We start from the raw sequence: 14,612 nt of genomic DNA, 5'->3' as shown, positions 1-14,612 counted from the left end.
ACTTTCTTAGCCTAATCATTTAAATCTGTGAAATAAATAACAAATAAATTCAAGTATTAGGCCTATTACAGTTAAGTGAACAGTAGTTTAACCTTTAGTAGTTACTGGAGCTCCCAGGACTTTACAAAGAATAATAAAATAAATAAAAATTTCTTTCAATAAATAAAACTGTTGTGCAAAAAACACAATCTGAATCAAAATATAAACATAAAATAAATAAAAAATAACAGCAGCTGTGTCTGTGTGTGTGTGTGTGTGTGTGTGTGTGTGTGTGTGTGTATTTAAGTGGGCACATGTTCTGTGTGTGCGAGGCTGGAGCACAAGTTACGTGGTGCGGTTTGGATGAATGCACAAGTCACGTGGTGCGGTTTGGATGAATGACGGGGTTAATCATTGCAAACAAGGAAAGAAAAAAAAGTTGAAAACTTACAGTGTCTTCTCCTCCACACAAGCAGCTCCCGGGTGCTGGTGCATCGCGGTAGTGCTTTTATGGTATGCCATCTCTATTTTGCACAGGTCACAGACCACCGAATCGTTACCTTTAGGTGTAAAGTACTCCCATACTTTTGACATCCTATTACGAGATCTTTTCTTCTCCCCCGACTCGCTGCTACTCGATGCCGCGGCCGCCTCCATTTTTTGATTCTGAGTGACGACGCATCGACGTGCAGTTTTTGCGTCGATGTATTTTTTGCGTCGACGTCATCGATGACGTCGACGCGGCGTCCCAGCCCTAATGGAGATGTTGGTAATTTATTTTAACAATGATTGATTTGCTTCATAAGTGAAAAACTGATGTTTAACTAGTTGAGCTATGTGCAAAGTGAGAAGCCTCAGATGGTTTCACACTAAAGTATTGACACTGGATCTCTGTGCAAAGTTTGGTTTATTTTCAAGCATGAGAAGGCAGATTTTCTAGCAGGGAGAAGACTTGAAGATGCTGAACATCGATGAGTCAGGCTCAGGCAATTCTAAGCAATAAACTGGAGCACAGGAAGATGATTACATTACAATGTGGATTCTGCATCAGTTGAGGCTCAAACCCGCAACCTCTGGAACCTATGACGGTCATCTACCGCTCTGAGCTAACTGGCAAGTAGCAACTCAACAGTGGCTTCACAAATTGAGTAAACCATTCACTGTTGTGTAGGAAAGCAGCCATCCATGCATGGAAAGGCAGATTTGAAACCACTGTAAAAAATTCAGTTACTAAGACAAAAATCTGAAATTACACATTGTATCTAGACAGCATGGAGATGTTGGTAATTTGTTTGTAACAATGATTGATTTGCTCCATAAGTGAAAAACTGATGTTTAAAATTGCCATTTTTATATTGACTCCAATTGTTCACATTAGACCAAAATTCAAAATGCTGTCAAAAATTTAGTTTTTGAGATAAAATTCTGAAATTTGCCACACACCATCTACCATGACTCTAGAATTTTGTCATTTTTTTCATGAACATTGAAGATTTATTTAGCAAGAATTTGCATGTATATATGTTTACAGTACCGTTTACAGTCAAACATTTTGATGCACTGTAGGCTCAATTTTTGATAAATCAAAAATCTGAGAAACATAGTTTTTGTAGGACAGTCTGAAGATGCTCTGTAGCAAGTTCTGTGTCAACTGAGCAAAAATTGTGGGAGGAGATAGGTTTAAGAAGTTTTACAGTTTTTGGAAAAAAAAAAAAAAAAAAACCAGAGTGATGAACTTCATAATGTTTAATAGGTTTAAATGTACAAAAGTTTCTTCAGTATTGGGGCTACAGTTTGATGAAAGTTGTGAAGTTGTAGCACGTATGATTGATTTGTTATGAATTTTCAAATTTTTGAACTTTAGACACTTGCTGTAGTGCCACCATCAGGACTATTGGCTTGAGTTTACAGCTGAGGATATCTGGCATGAGACTGGACCTTTGTGCAAAGTTTGGTGAGTTTTCACCCACGGGAAGTATGATTTCCTCGGAAGTAAGAATACCTAGGATTAGGAAAAGTGTCCTGGCAGTTTAGTTTCCTGGACCCTAATAATTAAATATGCTGTATGTCATGTATAAGTAGTGTAAAATACATAAAAGCTTGTGTGCAAATGTCTATACCATTTGTAAATATTCTACCAGGAGCAATTAGTGAGATTTCAAATAAGTATGGAATTTTTTGGAGCAGCTGTATATTAATTTTTTCGACAAAAATACTTTTGAAAGCCCAACATTGAACCGTCTGAGCTTCTCAGCTGAAGAGAAAACCTCTGTAGGATATAACACATTTTTGTAGAGTAACTCTCTTTGAGCTATAGACAGGGGAAAATTGATCTCCCCATTTCACTGCTTGACACCTCGACTTATTTCCCGCTGTGTTGGCGAGCCTGGGTTGTCCTTTCATGTCTTGTTTTCATGAGGTGCCGGAAAGGAAAACAGGTTGAGAACTGCCTTTTGACTTCAAGTGACATTAACACTTAGATAGCACATGTTGAATTATTAAAGATGCCACACTTTCCATTCCTCACAGGATCCCTTCTGACATAATGCGACAATGGATTTTGAAGTGCCTTTAACATATATATGGATATGATATATGGGAGGATAATAGATTGTCTGTTGAGTCGTATTCTGAATTCTGCAGTGTATATCAAAATGTGTATTTCCTCATCCAGAGATAAAATGAATCACTTTCTATGATGTGAGGAGAATAACTCTGGTGTTTCTGTTCAGCTGCGTATCAGTAATACTTGTTTTCTGCTGCGAAGTTCTCCAGAATCTTGACCACTGTGTTCTCCTGCTGCTGCTTTGGCTTTGAGATGCATGCCATGAGGTTCCTCACTAACCTTTAGATCCAGATTTCGAGGAGGGCAAGATAAAGAAAGAGAGAGGGGGAAAGTAGAGAAAGAGAGACAGAGATTAAAAAAAAACATATCGGTGTGATAATAATGCCAAAGAAGAGCAAAAATATTTCTTCCTAATTTTCTAGAAATCCAATCAGCTGCAGCTCAGATATTATCAGACCTGCCTGAGAAATCACTTGGCCCACTATAATTTTTAATACTGTGTCCCAGAGCAATGGAATACAACTTCCTTGAAATCTCATTAAATAGAAATGGCAATTGCACTGACAATCACAAACATGTGGCCCAAGGTTGGCCTAAAGTCCCATTCTGATTTCATTAAGGGGAGAATGTGAAATGCAAAATTATTTTAATACTTACTGGGGATGGGCGAAGGTAAAGGGAAAAGTATTATAAACAATTTGATTCATTTGAACATGCCATCTCTGTCTACACATGAGCATATTTTGCCTCAAGCTATGCTGTTGCTCTCATCAATTGCATCTAATGGCAACATAAAAAAAAATGTCTTACATGTGCACATTCAGGTTGTCAATGGCCAAGCTCCTGCCATGTAGCGTCTGTGAGTATAAAGATAGTAACAACAGGCATTCTTTCCGCACTGCAACGTGCCCTGATGTTAACAAGGAAACAGTGGACTCTCTGGCGACTGGGCATGCCATCAACATTTTCTGGTTTTCATCTGAAAGCAAAAGGAAAACACTTTATGTGAGCTCACCTGACACAGTACCCTGTTGTGCCCCCAAATCACAACAACCTTGTCTGTAAACAACATTACATGAACACTAAGCTGCTATACTAGCGTTGATACTGAAGAAATGCTTGATGTTCATGTGGCATTAACACACACAGACATGTAAATAGTTGAGTAAACAAACGATCACAGTTGGTGCAAACAGTTGACGTGCTGGAGCTCGCACAGCTTGTGCGATTCAAAGGCAAATAAAGGCTTGACAAAGGGATGGCTTAAGTGTCACATTGAAAAGCTGCCCAGTAATGACACAGCGCAACAGAGGATTATATTAGCATGTTATTTAATTTTTTCCCTGTTTCCTGCTAACTGAGAGCAAATTACTACATCAACACAGACAGAAAATGAAGAGTAACTCAGTTAACTACATACCGTTTCCAATACAAATAATCCTCCATAATTTCAGCACAGAGACACACAACTCCTGGCTGTCTGGATCCTTTGTTTCCTGCAACAGGTAACTGTAGAGAAGATAAAACACAATAGAATTAGCTCTGTTCTCTTTTAGCTGACATAATACAAATCAAATTCAAAATATTTCTTTCAATTAATTAAATTTGTTAACAAAAGTGTGTCTCCACAAAACACAAAGAATGGAAACAAAATTAAAACTACACAGAGAATATAAGACGTGACAAATCTCAAAGATTTAGGTGTGGTCAAATATTTGGTGATTATACCAGACACAGGAAGCAATTCAATGCATTTCACAAAAGCAAGATGCCATTTCATTTAATATGGATATTAAGCAAACTTAGTGCAGCAGCAAGGCCCCATTTTGAGTTACCAAAGTGCACTCTAATGAACGAAGAAAATGCATTTCAGTATAGCTACAGCAAGAAAATTAGGTGCAATAGGCATAACAAATGTTTTGTGAGCATACTGATACTACACTTAATCATCATAATGAACAGTGCCCTTCCATTTATCTACATTTAATGTAGGTACCTTACGCGTAGATCTGAATGATCAATCAAATTCAAACTGACATTTTGAGGCAACAATTTTCAAGTAGCAAAAGAAAAACAACCAAGACAGAAACCCCATGGGCTTCACCTGCACTGCCCTACATTCCACATAACATACAGTATGTATGTGCAATCCACATGTTTACACATTCCATAGTTTGCTGCAGCGAGTGTGTGATTGAGCATTGAGAGATGTGTTGAACAGCCACTTGGCCATCAGTGTCATTATAGAAGTCCTCCCTTTTTCCACTATGGTGTTTGCAACTGACATATCACTGTAGTTTCTGCCCTGAAGAAGCTTGTATGTGCTGCTACTTGCAGGCTGAAGGTTACAGTCATGTTTTTTATTCTTCAATAGAATAGTTTCTTTCTCTTGTTTGGCAACGTGTGGGTCTAATACCAGGGAGCGCCATGAAAAACTTTTATTTTCTCAGACCCTTTTCCACTTTTTTCTTTAACTATTAATTTGGGATTTTCTATAGCAGGCAACAGTGACATGGCTCACATAGGTTTCAGTTGGTTGCATCTGGCTCATAACATTATCCTTGTTGGCTATTCTCATCAAGCTCAGACTGCAATTTCTTCACACTCTATTTTCAGGACACTGTGTTCTGACTTCAATAATGACAGTGCTAACAATGGACAATATGGAAAGTGCATGACAAGTTAATAATAACCTTACTGATCTGACATGAGGGAGTCATAATTTGTATCTTGTACTAAACACCCCTCTTTCAGGGACAAAACACAAGGCCTTTGCTCATCTCAATCCTCAGTGCGATCATCTTTTTCCTCTTTGGGCTATCACACAAACAACCAGAGAGAGGGAGAGAGAGGGCGGAGAATGATCTCTCTAGTTTAGTCCGTCATTGTCTCTGTATGCCCCTGTCTCTGGGTCCATCTGTCAAAGCTCCACTGAGGGCTGACAGCTAACTCTCCCTCTGGTCTCCTTACCTCCTCACCATGTCATTGCTGCTGATGATACTAAAGCCATTGTTCAGTCTGAAAAGGGTCTGGCCTGTACCTGTTAGAGGAGAACATTAGATAGTGTAAGAAGACAGAAAACTACATATCATCACCAGGTAGCTGCAGGCTTTCAGAGAAACACAACACCTCTCGCTTTTAGTTTAGCTTTCCTTGTTCACTGGTTTATCGTCAAGGGCACAAGAGAAAAGAATAAATAAAATATGTTGACAGAGGAAGGTACAGTGAGGAATGGTCTATTTTCCACTTATAATGAGACGCAGTATACAGAAAGTAGAGCAGGGTAGTGAGGGAAGAAAGCCTGTAATGTCAGCCCTGCTGAGATCCTTTCAGTTGTGAGTTATGTAAGTTTTGCCCTTTTCCGTTGAATGGCACTGTGGGACAGGCATTATATCATTTGACAGAACACTTTTGTTCATCTAGATGAAGAAAAAAGAGTGAGTGGATAAGATATTATATATTATATTTGCCATGATTGTGCAGTGGACAACCAGTCCAAGAGAATATGGTGTGTTACAAACAGTGGTACCAGTTAAAACAATAATAGGGAGTTAGCATTACACAGTGATGCTGGCTTTCTATAGTTTTATAGTTTACTGAAGGACAAGCTTAAAGTTTCACTCAGTCGATTCCATCAGTCTTGGCTGTGTGATCAAAGTACCTGATGTTACACAAGGCCTGAATGAGAGCAGCGATGAGGAGGGACATGTCAGAACTACTTTTTTTTACAGCTTCTTTTTTTAGCTGAAATATAACAAAATAAATACTCCTGAGAGAGCCATTGACCTTGATGAATTGTGCTGCTAGGTTGTTTTACAAAAGCAGCAATTTCAGCCTTTTGGCAATAGCTAAAAAGAGTTATATCAGTAGAGTGGAGTTTCAAAGTCATTTCTTGGGTCAAAAACATTACAAAAATATCAACAGCTGACAGAGGAGGGGTGAACAACCTGGTGGAGAGCAGCTGCTGCTTGTAGACAATGGCCCTTTTTCATACAGTGGAGGACTTGGTAAACAAATATTTTGCAATATCTTATGCCCAACAAGTTTTCCAAAAGCACAAGATTACAATGATCTTTTCCATGCTAAGAAGAAAAGGCTGTAAGGGCATGTTTCTGCCTCACCTGTTTGGTTCCATTCATCTGAAATGCTGAGCAACAAGCATTGTGCTTGATCTAAGCCAAAGCTTGATATAATTTGTCACTTGGAACAATTTATTTCATCATGTTGCAGTATCAGATTTGTGGTTTCTTGTTTTTAGCGGTACTTTGAAAAACAGCTGTAAAGCAGACGAATGCTCTTTTTCAGCTAAGTTTTATTTGCTGATTTTCTTGATCAGGGATGTTGCCAAATATTCTGGAACCCCTGACAACAACTCTCTAACACCCTAAAATATATATAATTATCGGTAACACCTGGTATGCTCCAGGGCCCCTGTCCATCTAGAGGACCTTAAGCTACGCTGTCATAAATCTATAAAGCCAACAGACAGGTACCACCAATCACTAGCTACCTACTCTAAATCTGACAGGGATGTGTGCAGGTATGCCACTGAGGTTATGGAACAGACACCTGCCATCACAGGTGTTTCATTAAATTGCACCCAAGACAGCCCCAGAAGGCTTAATAGTGTTTGCTGTCATCCCATATCAACGCCCCTCTAAACCTCCTCTCAACACCACAAACAACTAACACTGCCTACCCAGTACTGTACACCTGAAGAAATAACTGTGCTGATAAGAACCAAAAAGGAATCTTCGGCTTGTTGGCAAAAAAGAACCCTTTTTGGTTCCTGCTAGAACGTTTTATAAAGGTGATGTACCAAGAACCCTTTTAAACTTTAAGGGTTTCACCTAGAACCCACCAGGAGGGCTAAAAATAGTCATGGTACTCATGGTCTTAGGTGAACAGGTTAGCCTGGGGCCATGAGAACCACATTCAGCAGCATTGGGCTTTATGAGGCTCCTAACGTTCTGAGGCCAGTGTGACCTACTACAATCATGGTTCACAAACAAGTTTTTAGGGTTTTTAGATGTTGTGAATAGCCTTTACTATTGCAATAGTGCAGCTGAGTTGGAAACAGAGACAAAGGAGTTTGGTGTGCCAGTGTTGGACGATGGGTCGCTGCTGCTCCTCGTTGTATGTGCTCTCGTTTTATGGTTTTCGTCGTTTCATCACTACTACAAATGCAGGTGTTGCCAGTATCTCACAATCACTATCCTCATTCATATTTTAAGAGGCTCCAAATTATATTAAGCCACAAGATAAGCCTGAAAAGCTAAAGCACAGAGAGTTGTTGCATAGTAATGATACATTGTCTCATGTAGTTGCATTTGTGCGAACCGGCAGGTTTTTTGAACATTGCAGAACAGTGCATTGCAAGTAGTTGTCTATTTCAACTGGTCTCGTCGCAAATCTTTGGTCTGGACTGGGCTTTAGTCTTACATAGAACCATTAAGTAACCCTTTCTTCAAAAAAGGCATCTTTGGGTGAAAGGGGTTCCTTAATACAACTCTTAATCTTACAAAGAACCCTCGACGAACCCTACCTTGCAACGTCTTGATGTAATTAATTTCATTTTAAAATTACATTATTCATTACAACATCACGGAACAGCTGACACTGCTGGCTTGGAACAGCCCATTCAGTGGTTCAGCAAACCAAATTACATCATCACTGACACATCAGGGAAATGACTAATTCTGCTAATCTGTGATCTTGATATGATCAAAGACAGATCACAAATCAAATCACATCTGCACTGGAGGTTTCACTCATCTGCAGGCATTGGCAAATAACAGACAACTTGTTTTTTTTTTTTTTTAAGATATTTTTTGGGCATTTTTAGCCTTTATTTGATAGAACAGACAAGTGTGAAAGGGGGAGAGAGAGAGGGAGTGACATGCAGCAAAGGGCCACAGGCTGGAGTCGAGCCCGGGCCGCTGCGGCAGCAGCCCTGTACATGGGGCGCCTGCTCTACCTCTAAGCCACGAATGCCCCAGACAACTTGTTTTTATTGATTTGATAAGGGAATAAAAATTTAAAAAAGTTGTTTTGCACAGCAATTTTTATGATGTTTGTCATTTCCTAGTGTTACATACGTAGTCAGAGTTGGGTATAACGCGTTACAAAGTAACTCGTTGCAGTAACAAGTAACCTAACGCGTTAGTTTGCTGTTTCAAACAAGAAATTAGTTACTTCCGTTACTTTTAGGACGCTGGTCCTTTAGCTCCGAAACAGCAACGGCTGTCATTTGGTTCTAATAACGGAGATAACGTTAAACCTATCAGTCTGAAAGAAGCCACAGAGCTTGTGGCTTGCTACGTGGTCGGAGAAATGCTGCCGTTGTCTACGGTGGAGTCTAAGTAGGTGGAGTAGGACTCGCTGACAGACATATTTCAGACTCAGGACTTGCATTATGCCTGGTACACGCTACATGCTGGTACTCACCAATTATCCCCGGTCGTCTTTCACGGAGTGTGTGATGTCATCGGGTTATTCTTGTCCTGTTTTTATTACTTTGACTATTATTTGAGTCACTGCCAGAACTGCGACTGTTCATGTGCCAGCCGACATGTTGTTGTAGTCACCTAAAAGCGTCAGCAGATGGCAGGAGCTACATTTGAAGTGCATATGTAAACTATCAAGCTACTGTATCTTCCACAGGAAGTTCTGACAAATGTTTCAGAATAAAAGTCTACTTAGAAAATGGAGGAATTCTCTCAGCTGAGGTTATAAGGGGCTTTTAATTTGAAACAAGTGTTGAGTTTGAAATGACGGTGCGATATGTTAACTTTATAAAGACAACGGCTCGGATAAAAAATAAATATATAAACACACAGAGGGATTAATAAATAACGGACCGTCTATAATGTAGTTTGTTTCAAATGAAGCTGGGAGCCTCTGCAGTTGTGGTGAGTAAAAGCCCAGCTGCTATTTATTAATGTTATTACTTTATGTCCAACCGTGAGGATGTACCATTGTTTGCTAGCTTGATGCTAATGACAGTAACATTAACTCAGCGGGTTGACAAAGTGTCTCTGCTGTTTCACACCATCATTTCCCCCTTTTACTCTGTGTGGTAACATCCCTAGAGGAAATATTAAAAACGCTGGGGTGTTGTTGTCATACAGTTGTCTACGGCAGCAGATCGTTCTGTGTTTCTACTGGTCAAAGTGACGGCTGCGATGGAAGAATTGGATCTCATTGAAGGGCAACTGGTCCATAACTTTAATTTTGGCGACAAAAAAATGTAGGCTTAGCGCCCTGTGGTCCATTACCCAATAGGAAATGTAGAACACTCAAAAGTACTTTAAAAGTGCTTGAGATACTTTTCTCAGGGAGTAACGTTGGAAGTACTTTTAAAGTAATTTAGTTACTTTACTCAGGGAGTAACGCAGTAAAGTAACTGGTTACTTTTTTAGAAAGTAACGCAGTAAAGTACTTTGATTTAAAGTAACCCTTACCCAACACTGTATGTAGTGTTATGGTATATATACCTATGCTCTCCACAATGGCTAACCACACCGTGCAGCAATGATGTTTCGCTCTTTCAGTGTGGTTTTATACTCAATATTGCAAATTTGCTCGCTGTGACAAGCAAATGCAGCATAAAGAGATAATGATCAGTGATAGACAGCGTTAGGTCTCAACACTCTCTTCCTTTGTCATAGGACAAGACATGAAACAAGCAGCTTTTACAGTCCTGCTCCACCTGTGTTCTAAAATGTTCACTGTGAGTAAACACTCCTTTTTTTCCTTCAAGTCTTTATGATCTTCCTATTTTGAAGGCTGATCTTTTTCTGATCACTTTAGCCATAGAACCGAGAAATGCAGTCGGTGGACCAGTGAAGCAAGTTATTGAAGTCAGAGTGGGCACAAAGAGATTAAAAGAGAAAGATAATTGTGCAAAACTTCTCCCAAAAGAACACTCACAGTCAGTAACTGCTCGTGACAGAATCTCCAATCCTCCACAGTAGTACAAGGGAATCTGGTCGGGCTTTGACAGCTTCCCCAGCACTTGGGGCACTCTTGTGGCATTCCCCTCTCCCTTGTCAAACTCTTGCATCGCATTCATTTCCTGACTCTCTCTTGCCTCTTCCAAATCTACCTGGGTCAGGTATTCTGCGGGGAGAAAACAAAGGAGATAAAGGAGGGAAGAGGAGAAAGCAGACTGTGATCTGACAGAAAGCTATTCCACAGCAGTAATGGAAGTTTAACTTTCACAGAAGAGTGAACTGAAATTCTTATAGTAGTATTGCCACAAGCATGAACTACCTGAGTACCTTAGGTAATTAGGTCTGCTGCCTAAGTATTTGAAATGTAATGTCACATCACATGTGACAATAGCAAAGAGACTGCATAATTATGTAGATATGCATGAAAGCCACAAGGTAACAGAAGGTTCAGTTCTGACCAAACATTTATCTTGGTACAGAGCAACTTTAAGCGGGCTAGCAAGTTTATAGCTGGCTTAATCAAGGGATTTCAAGGGTATTGTTCATGAGTGAGGGTAGAATGGAACGTGAGATGGATTGGTGGTTTGGCGCAGCATCTGCAGTGATGCCACCACTGTGCCAGACCATCGTGGTGAAGAGAGAGCTGAGCCAGAAGGCAAAGCTTTCAATTTACTGGTCCATCTACGTCCCAACCCTCACCTATGGTCATGAGCTATAGGTAATTACTGAAAGGGTGAGGTCTTGGATACAAGTAGCCGTAAAGAGATTCCCCAGAAGGGGGTCTGGGCTCAGCCTTAGAGATAGGGTGAGGAGCTCAGACATCCGCAGGGAGCTCGGATTTGAGCCGCTGCTCCTTTGCATCTAAAGGGGTCAGTTTAGGAAGTTCAGGCATGTTTTTAGGATGCCTCCTGGGCGCCTCCCGTTGAAGGTGTTCCAGGCACAGCCCACTGATAGGAGGCCCTGGAGCAGACCCAGAACATGCTAGAGGGATTACATATCTCATCTGGCCTGGGAACGCCTCAGGATCCCCCAGGAGGAGCTGGAAAGCGTTGGTGGGGAGAGGGACATCTGGGGTGCTTTGTTTGGCCTGCTGCCCCTGCGACCCAGCAATGGATGTATGTATGGATGGATGACTTTAAATACAATAATTGTAGTGCAAAACACAATTCCAGTTATTGGGAAGAAACCAAGATTGTCTTTTGTCTTTGGCTGGGCAATAACAGAGGGACACTAAAGGGATTGTCAGTTATTGTTTGTAAACAAACTCGCCAGCGAAAGTGAGAGGCAAAGCCAACCCAGGATTTACTCTCGTTTGATATTTCATCTCACTATATGTTTTTGGCACTTTCTTTCTTGGATGCCCGCTGCTTCCAGTCTGTCACCTAGTCGTTATCTTTTTATAAAGCCTTGACCCCACCTGAGCGCTGAGGAGAGTGTATGCCCATAAATATCCAGAACACAGTGAAAAACGAAAATGAGAAAATACAGGCAGAGGGCAGAGTCTCTACAGAAAATACAGGCCACAAACTTCCACTGGGTCATAAGTGATGATTGAGTGTAATTACTTCTATAGATTGTTTTTCAGGAAACTTCTGCATAATATATCTTTGAGCGTAACATTGTCATGAAAGCCTTGCAATTAAATGGGCTGAAGTCAGTGAGACCACATCATGGACAACCAACTGTACAACAACCGAGAATCTTCTCTTTACTTTGATGGGCTTCACTCTAACTGTAATTTGGGGCATATGTGACTAGACCATTCTCAACAATGTGTAAATGATTTCATGAAATAACCACAAAACAGAATGGTGTGAAAAAAGATGTGGACCAAACCTGAAAATGGTTTGACATGAGACATAGTCAAAAAGGGCAGTTATCACTTAAGGACATGAATACATTAGATTTTTTCAAACCTTACCCCTGGAAAAAAAACATCAATTTTCTTTACCTGTCACCATCTTCTCCCTCGCAGGTTCAATTTCCACAATCTTTTCAAAGCAGTTTCTAGCCTGAAAAAGAGAAGAATTTAGTTCATCACTGGTTATATGATGAGATTCACCTCTAAAACCAATGAAAATCAATATGATGTGGTCACTCCAAAGGACTGCAGTGTCTTAACACAAGGGTGTTGTAGATAGAAAACCATGATGAACTTTATTAATACTGGTATTAAACAAGATTTTTGCCAGATATCATGTAAGCCTCCGAATGGGCTGAAATGCCATTTAGAAAATATGATTTTACAGAGGATTGCTGAGATTAGGACTGCTTGTATGTTCATTCTCTATTCCAGAAATACAACTTTCATTATACAGCAGTGTTTCTGCTATAGTTAGATGAGATGTTATCTGCATACACAAGCAATGTCTAAAAAAGAAAAAAAGGAGTTATTAGATGTAATGATAGGTACTAATTCTCACCTCATTATATTTCTTTAATGCCTGGTATGCTTTCCCCATGTGTAGATAAGCTTTTATGCACCTCTCATCACACTGAAAGAGAGAAAATGATCATGGGAGTGTATTAGTTAAAGCACTTCATCATCAACACACCTACATAATGGTGATTTAATGTTTCTGCTTAACACTAGCACAGCAAAAGAGAAATGTTCAAACTGAATTTCAGGGACACTCTCCACTTCAGCACAGTTCCAGTAATTCAAAAATCAACTATTCAACATTCAAGATTTTTTTTCACTGTAAACTGCATTTGATTAAGTAACCTGAAGAAAGCATAACGCCAAACAAACTACCAAATTTATAGGAACTCCTAAAAATTCATTTTAATTTTTCTTCACTATTTCAAACAGTGTTCTCTCTTGAGAACATTTCTGAGCTGCTGGTGACCTGTATCCTGCAGAACAGAGCAGAGCCCATCGTTAACCCGTCCAACCCATTTCCTACCAAACACATCTCCTCTGAGTCTTACCTTCAGGGCCCATTCACAGTCACTGATGGCCTCTGTGTACCTCCCCAGCTTGATGTAGGCCTAAGTAGATTTAAATATTGAACGGGTGGTAGGTGAGCATCAAAAACAGACAAAATAAAAACATGGCCTCACAAAGTAAAGAATGTGATTAGTTGTGTAGCATTGTTTGGTTTTTAATATACCCACAGAGCAGACCTCTAAGATGCTGGGGATGATGGGATCTTTGGATGGGAACATGTTTGTACAATTAACTTAATTGCATGTGGCTACAAACATACTTGAATTAAAATAGCTGACATCCCTCAAGTTGCTTTAATACCTCTGTGAAACCAAAGGTTCATTTATTATAGAAAACAGTGATAGGCACACAAAAGCAGCTCTTTTTCAATTTTGTCTGAGGAACAAAAATGTTTTTAGTCACTTTTGCCTTAAACATTTTTTTATTGGCAGAAATGGAACAAGATACCCATCCATTTTTCGTAGCCGCTTATCCTATTGGTAGTCGCGGGGGGGGGGGGCTATAGCGTGTCCCAGCTGACATTGGGCGAGAGGTAGGGTACACCCTGGACAGGTTGCCAGAATATCGCAGGGCTAACACATAGAGACCCTATCTCTAAACTGCTTTATTCAGGCTTTTTTTGTGTGTTTGTTTAAATCACTAGGTCATTTGATTTGGAGAGGAAGAAACCTCTGTCGATATTTCTTAAGTTATCAGAGAAAAAGGTGAGCACACATTAGCAGGTGCTGAGCTAGAGGCCTGTCTCCAACAAGCCGAACAGTATCAGAGAAATACTGATTTGTAACATGAAAATACTTGTTTTGGAGAGGACAAGACCTCTGTGGATAATTCAGCTCCTGGGGAAAACTATCTGAACAATGAAAGAATCCTAACTGGGAGAAGTTTCAGCTGATTGCAATCTACAATCCTCACCACTAGGTGCCACTAAATCACCCTAAATCTTACACTGTTCCTTAAAAACATGAAAAACATAGCTGAAGATATTCACTTGTGCTCGGTTGGTGTACAATGGCTGCATGTCCCGTAGTTCAGCCAAGCCATCGCTGTAATACTTCACAGCAGTTTCATAGTCTTCTTGAGCAAAAGCTTCATTCCCCTTTTCTTTGAGCGCTGCAGTGACACAAACAGTAAAACATTTAAAAGGATGAATTGTTGGCCCAAC

At 40.1% G+C, this 14,612-nt stretch overlaps 1 protein-coding gene across 2 annotated transcripts in view; it reads right to left on the bottom strand.

Moving 5' to 3' along the window:
• Nucleotides 1-14,612, bottom strand: part of ttc12 (tetratricopeptide repeat domain 12) — a 28,521-nt gene that overhangs the window by 10,619 nt on the left and 3,290 nt on the right. For both annotated transcript variants that reach the window (XM_033632179.2, XM_033632180.2), the window contains exons 5-13: nucleotides 14,439-14,560; nucleotides 13,432-13,491; nucleotides 12,924-12,995; nucleotides 12,452-12,512; nucleotides 10,478-10,666; nucleotides 5,516-5,585; nucleotides 3,966-4,054; nucleotides 3,356-3,524; nucleotides 2,729-2,824 (exon numbers count right to left, since the gene is read on the bottom strand). In XM_033632179.2, coding sequence (XP_033488070.1) covers nucleotides 2,729-2,824; nucleotides 3,356-3,524; nucleotides 3,966-4,054; nucleotides 5,516-5,585; nucleotides 10,478-10,666; nucleotides 12,452-12,512; nucleotides 12,924-12,995; nucleotides 13,432-13,491; nucleotides 14,439-14,560 — 928 coding nt within the window. The remainder of the gene's footprint in view (nucleotides 1-2,728; nucleotides 2,825-3,355; nucleotides 3,525-3,965; nucleotides 4,055-5,515; nucleotides 5,586-10,477; nucleotides 10,667-12,451; nucleotides 12,513-12,923; nucleotides 12,996-13,431; nucleotides 13,492-14,438; nucleotides 14,561-14,612) is intronic.

This window comes from Epinephelus lanceolatus, chromosome 4 (assembly GCF_041903045.1).
Source record: "Epinephelus lanceolatus isolate andai-2023 chromosome 4, ASM4190304v1, whole genome shotgun sequence".
In the NCBI taxonomy this organism is placed as follows: Eukaryota; Metazoa; Chordata; class Actinopteri; order Perciformes; family Serranidae; genus Epinephelus; species Epinephelus lanceolatus.
This window is presented reverse-complemented; position numbering and strand designations above follow the sequence as displayed.